The sequence below is a fragment of the Chrysochloris asiatica genome, unplaced genomic scaffold (assembly GCF_000296735.1).
Source record: "Chrysochloris asiatica unplaced genomic scaffold, ChrAsi1.0 scaffold00119, whole genome shotgun sequence".
NCBI classification, from domain to species: domain Eukaryota; kingdom Metazoa; phylum Chordata; class Mammalia; order Afrosoricida; family Chrysochloridae; genus Chrysochloris; species Chrysochloris asiatica.
The window spans coordinates 8,818,699-8,825,214 of NW_006408637.1; the positions used below are offsets into that span (position 1 = coordinate 8,818,699).

Genomic DNA, 6,516 nt, shown 5'->3' on the forward strand with positions numbered 1-6,516 from the left:
AATCTTTTCTCCATTGATAAGAATGTTGTTTATTGGTCCAGTGGTGAGGATTTTTGTTTGCTTGACATTGAGATGCAATCCATACCGAAGGCTTTTGTGCCTTTTTAAAAAAAAAAAAAAAAAAGGTCCAGTAAAAAGAGTGTCTTCCTACGGGATCTGCTGCGACCAGTTTATGACAGAGGGGTCAGCTCAGAAGGTTATGTGACTGTTTTGTGGGACTCCAAAAGAGTAATTGTGATAGATTTTCTTGAACACAAGATAATCTTGTTGCTGTTGTTAAATACCATGGAGTTGGTTCTGACTCTTAGTGACCCTGCATAGGGTTTCTGAGGCTGTAAATCTTTACAAGAGCAGAATGCCTCATCTTTCTCCCGCAGAAGAGCTGGTAGTTTCGAACCTTGAAGTTCACATCCCAATTCGTAACCACTACGCTACCAGAATCAAGAACATCATTCATGAAGAGAGCAAGAAGTCATTAAGAAGACAAGAAAGAAGGAAAAGGTCAAAACGGATGTCAGAGGAGACTCCGAAACTTGCTCTCCAGCCTAGAGAAGCTAAAGCAAATGGAAGAATTGATGAGGTCCAAGAGCTGAACCCTATGCTTTATTGACTACGCGAAGGCTTTCGATTGTGTGGATCATGACAAGCTATGGACAACATTGAGAAGTATGAGTATCCCAGAACACTTAATTGTACTTCTAAGAAATCTGTACCTAGACCAAGAAGCAGTTGTTTGAACAGAACATGGGAACACTGAATGTTTTAAAATTGGGAAAGGTGTGAGACAGGGTTGTGTTCTTTCACCATACTTATTCAACCTGTATGCTGAGCAAATAATACGAGAAGCTGGGTTCTATGAAGAAAAACGTGGCATCAGGATTGGAGGAAGACTCATTAACAACCTGCGATATGCAGATGATACAACCTTGCTTGCTGAAAGTGAAGAGGACTTGAAACATTTACTGATGAAGATCAAAGAACACAGCCTTCAGTATGGGTTACATCTCAATGTCAGAAAAACAAAAATCCTCACCACTGGACCAATAAACAACATTCTTATCAACGGAGAAAAGATTGAAGTTCATTCTTCTTGGATCAACTATCAACACTCATGGAAGCAGCAGTCAAGAGATCAGACACCGTATTGCATTGGGCAAATCTGCTGCACAGAAACTTTTAAAAATATTGAAGAGCAGAGATGTCAGCTTGAGGACTAAGGTGCGCCTGACCCAAGCCATGGTATTTTTAATACCCTCATATGGATGCGAAAGCTGGACAGTGAATAAGGAAGATCATAGAAGAATTGATGCCTTTGAGTTGTGGTATTGGAGGAGAATACTGAAAGTGTCATGGACTGCCAAAAGAACCAATAGATCTGTTTTGGAAGAAGTGCAACCAGAGTGCTCCTTGGAGGCCAGGATGGCTAAGCTTCGTCACTCATACTTTGGACATACTGTCAGGAGAGAGCAGTCGCTGGAGAAGGATGTCATGCTGGGTAAGGTGGAGGGTCAGAGAAAAAGAGGAAGACCCCCAACGAGATGGATCAGCCAGGTGGCATCATTGATGGCGTCAAGTGTGGCTGCGATGGTGGGGTTGGCCCAGGATCGGACATTGTTTCGTTCTGCTGTGCATGGGGTTGCTATGAGTCGGTTCCGACTCGATGGCACCTGACAACAACAACAAGAATGCTACCAGAGCTCCTTGAGATGATTTTGGGGTTGTTTATTAGTATGAAGTTTTAAGAAAATGGAAAATTATATAGACATGAAAAAGAACAGGAAAGGTGTACTGAGGAATTTTTCCATCACAATAATGTACTTGTTCATTCTTCCACGCTAGCAAGGGCTGTCCTACGAGAATTTCATTGGGAAACCTTACCCTATCCGTTTCACAGCACGGATCTTGAGTCTTCAGACTTTTTTCTGTTCTCCAAATTCAAAGAATATTTTAAAAAAGCATAATTTGAGTACCTCAAAGATGCCAAAATTACCATTCGGTGGTGGTGGTGGTGTGCCATGGAGTCGGTTCTGACTCATAGTGACCCTGCATAGGGTTTCTGAGGCTGGAAATCTGAGCTGAAAGGCTCATATTTCTCCTATGGAATTGCTGGTAGTTTTAAACTACTAACCGTGAGATTAGCAGTCCAACTCATAAGCACACTACTACCAGAACTTCTTAAAACTTAACATTTAGATGTGGTATAAATCAAAGAGTGCAGAATTCTATGGGGAAAGGTTAAAGAGATGGAAACACTACTTTCAGAAGTGTATAGACCTAAATTAAAGGATATGTTGGGAAACCGTATCTTCACATTTTGATATTTTTGATTAGTAAAGCTTTCTGTGATTTTATAACAAAACTTTGACTTTCTCTGGTATATTAAGTGGACAGTGCCCATTTCCTGGTGGCTGTTGGGTTTAAGGAGTCCTGGTGTAACGCTGTGGGTTAATGTGCTGGATTGCAAAGTCGGTTTGAACCACAAGGCCAGTGGTTGAAGCTCACCAGCTGCAACTTGGAAACCGTATACAGGGTCGCTATGCGTTGGAACTGACTCAATGCCACTTAACAACAACACAGCAAGAACAAGATTGAGTTTAATCGTGTTTAGTACTTTTAATGTATTTATTTTTGAAATATTTTGAGTGAAAAACTTACACAGTAAATTATTGTTGTTATTAGGAGCGACCTTATGCAAAACAGAACAAAACCCTGCCTGGTCCTATGCCAAGTTCACCATCACTGATACTCTTGAAGCCATTACTGCTCCCATTGTGTCAGTCCATCTCGTTGGCGTCTTCTTCTTTTCACTGACCCTCCATTGTACCGAACATGGCATCCTTCTCTAGGGCTTGGTCTCTCCTGATAATATGTCCAAAGTATGAGAGACGAAGTTCGGCCATCCCAGCTTCTAATGCGCTTTCCGGTTGTACTTCTTCCAACACAGACTTGTTTGTTCTTCTGGCAGTCCATGGTACTTTGAATATTCTTCTTCACATGTATTAGTTCTTCTGCAGTTTCCTTTAGTCACTGCCCAACTTTCACATGCATATGAGGCTACTGAAAATAACCTAGCCTGGGTCAGCGGTACCTTACTACTGAAACTGACATCTTTGCTCTTGAAACCTTGAAGATGTCTTGTGCAGCAGATTTGCCTAATACAGTACGTCATTAATTTGTTGACTGCTGCTTCCATGAGCGCTGATGGTTGATCTTTGACAACTTCACTCTTTTCTCCTATTATCTTCATGTTATTTATTGGTCCAGTGGCGAGGATTTTTGTTTTCTTTACATTGAGTTGTAACCTATACTGAAGGCTGTGTGGTCTTTGATTTTCATCAGTAAGTATTATAAGTCCTCTTAGCTTTCAGCAAGCAAGGTTGCATCATCTGCATATCGTAGCTTGTTAATGAACGTTCCTTCAAAACTGATGCCACGTTTTTCTTCATATAATCCAGCTTCGGAGTTCTGTGGGTTAGTTCACTAGACTTCAAAGTCAGTTTGAACTGCAAGGTCGGTGGTTAAAGCTCACCAGTCGCTCTTTGGAAACTCTATACAGGGTTGTTATGAGTCGGAACTGACTCAATGGCACTTAATAACAATCTTTATTAGGAATCATGGTGTGGTGCTGCAGGATAATGTACTGGACCGCAAGGTAGGTTTGAACCACAAAGTTAACTGTTCAAACCCACCAACTGCTCCTCAGAAACCCTATACAGGGCCGCTGTGACAGCAATCTTTATTATTTCCTTCCTTCTGATAATTTTGGTCCCATTGTTTTGATTGCAGGTCAAGTGGAGCAATGGCTGCTGTTTATTCTGGAATTTCTCTTAAGCTTAAAAGCAAGACAACTTCCTGGGAAGATAAACTAAAACTGGCACACTTTGCTTGGATTTCCCACCAGTGTTTTCTTCCAAATAAAGAACAAGTAAGTTGAAAGTGAAACATGTAGTATTTTCAGAAACTTTGTATTTTTAAAACCTAAAACAGCTAGCACATGGGTAAATTGTACATTGACCTTTAATGAAAAAAAATAAAGATGAAAGAAAAGGTGGGGAAAGAACTTCCTTGAAAGTTAAAAATAATGCCAAATACTTAGTAAACAAAGTGAGAATTAAGTTACAGAAGTTAGGTTCTAAAAGTTTATAGGAAGTTACATTTGTTTATAAATCCAAAGTGATACTTAGTAAGTGATTGATTACTGATGTTTTGTTAAAAGTCTTTGGATTGTGATAAATTGAAAGTTGGGAAGTAGAGTTGCAGCCAGTAATGACTTGGTCTGAATTAACATTTTGCAAATTTAGTTGGCCAAAGATTACTTTTAATCCAATAAGTAACAGTAGGTCAGTGACTTCATGAAATTGAATGAAAAGAAATCCACATACTTGTTTGTGTTAAAGAAGCCAGATCGCATATGTTAAATGGCGATGAGGTACAGTGTGCAGGCCAACTGTGATAGATACCTAGTGCTTTCTCGACCTAGTTACAAATATGAAAATGATCTTGCCAGTAATCGTTACTTGGTAAAGTCTGCATAAAAGTATGACGGAAGGGTGTCAGGTCATTTGACCATGGCCCCCATTATGCTTTTGCCAAGAGTCGGTGTTTTCTTCTCTCTAAGGCTTCTGCCTTGGTATATACTATTCTGCCTGTTCTGATAGCATGAACTGAGGTTTGACCACCTTTCCCCAGTGTTCTATGACTAAAGAAACGTGTCACAATAATGGAAACTCTATACCGACAACATGGCTTTTGGTAAAGTGCTCCCACATGGGTTCACATTGACTATCTCTGTTTTCTGGATTAGGTAAATAGACTTAGAGGTTGGCTGTGGAAAGGTGGAATGCTAGGACACATGTCTCCGTCATCTGGAGCTTCTTCTTTGGTTCCTGGGTGGTGCTAACCAAAAGGCTGGGTCCACCCAAAGACATCTTAGAAGAACAGCATGGTGATCTACTTCTGAAAAATCAGCCACTGAAAATTCCATGAAGTATATAGGCTTACGAGTTGGGCTGCTAACCTGATGGTCCGTAGTTCGAAACTTACCAGTGTTTCCATGGGAGAAAGACTTTGTACTTCTGTAACGATTTCCAGCCTTGGAAGCCCCATGCAGGGTCGCTATGAGTCGGAATTGACTCCACGGCATATCACCACTGCTACGGTTCTACTCTGGAGCACTGGCGTGGTGCTGTAGGATCAGCACTGGACTGTGAACCAAATGGTCAGCAGTTCAAACCAGCTGCTCCTTAGAAAGTCTATACAGGGTCGCTATGAGTCAGAACCAACTCGACAGCACTAAACAATTGCAACAACACTTCTACACTGACACACATGAGCTTGCCGCAAATGCATTGAAATTGGCTCGAAGGCAACAATGTCTGTGCTTCATGCTGTGGCCATTCTGAGCTAGTGTTAAAACATGGTAACCCGAGAGATAGGGATGCTAGAATTTTACTTGAAATTTATTTGTCAGCCTCACATACAAAGCATTTGTGTAACATTATGTTACCAAAGGTAAATTTTCAAGGAGAGGTTTTTTTTTTCTCTCTCATGACAGTTGATTTTGGCTATGTCTTGAATGTCATTAATAATACATATATAAAATGCCTCTTGCCAAAGAAGTTCATTTGTTTTCAGAGTATCTTTTCTTCAAATTCAGGTGTTACTTGATTGGGCAAGACAATCTTTGGTTGCGTTTTACAAGAGAAAACTTGAACTGAAGGAAGACATTGTTGAAAGGCTATGGATCTATATAGATAATATTCTACATAGCAGAAAATTACAAAATCTCTTAAGGAATGGAAAGACAATTAATCTTCAGATTTCCCTGGTCAAGGTAAGTAACAGTTGCTTAGGTAGTCCGGTATGAGTTGCCTGTGCCCCAGTTGATTTTTCCTGTTTTCAGTATCCTGGGAGATTCGAGAATTATCAGGCTTCCCTGAATTTTGGCCTCTCCAGGTACACCAGATTGCTTTCCAGCCACTCTCCTATAGTAGCATTTCCCATAGTTCTCCTTTGTCGTCAAATAATTTTACACAGGCAAATGAATTCTGGTGTCCAAAATTGACTGATTTTGATATTTCAAAGTGAAAATTTAGCTAGATATTTTGAGATTGTGGTTCTCCCTCAGCAGTGACACTTTTGAAATTGAAAGGTTTATGTAACTTTTTTTTTTTGAAATTGAGTTACTCTTATTTAAATGTATTTTTAGAAGTTACAGTAAAGTTCTGGAAAGAAAAAGATCTGATTCTTTCATAATAGTATGTTGTTGTTAAGTGCTGTCGAGTCGATTCCGACCCATAGTGACCCTGTATAGGGTTTCTGAGGAGCAGTTGGTGAGCTTGAACCGCTGACCTTGCAGTTCAAATGGTGGTGGTGGAGGTGGTGGTGATGGTGATGGTGGTGATGGTGGGGGTGGTGGAGGTGATGATGGTGGTGGTGGTAGTGATGGTGATGGTGGTGGTGGTGGTGGTGGTGATGGTGGGGGGGGTGGAGGTGATGATGGTGATGGTGGTGGTG

The 6,516-nt window shown here is 40.7% G+C and overlaps 1 protein-coding gene across 1 annotated transcript in view; it reads left to right on the plus strand.

The window, feature by feature from the left end:
* The first annotated feature begins 3,799 nt into the window (after positions 1-3,799).
* Positions 3,800-6,516, plus strand: part of URB2 (URB2 ribosome biogenesis 2 homolog (S. cerevisiae)) — a 45,871-nt gene continuing 43,154 nt past the window's right edge. Inside the window, exons 1-2 of the mRNA XM_006868575.1 lie at positions 3,800-3,925; positions 5,657-5,833. Of these exons, the coding sequence (XP_006868637.1) occupies positions 3,800-3,925; positions 5,657-5,833 (303 nt within the window). The remainder of the gene's footprint in view (positions 3,926-5,656; positions 5,834-6,516) is intronic.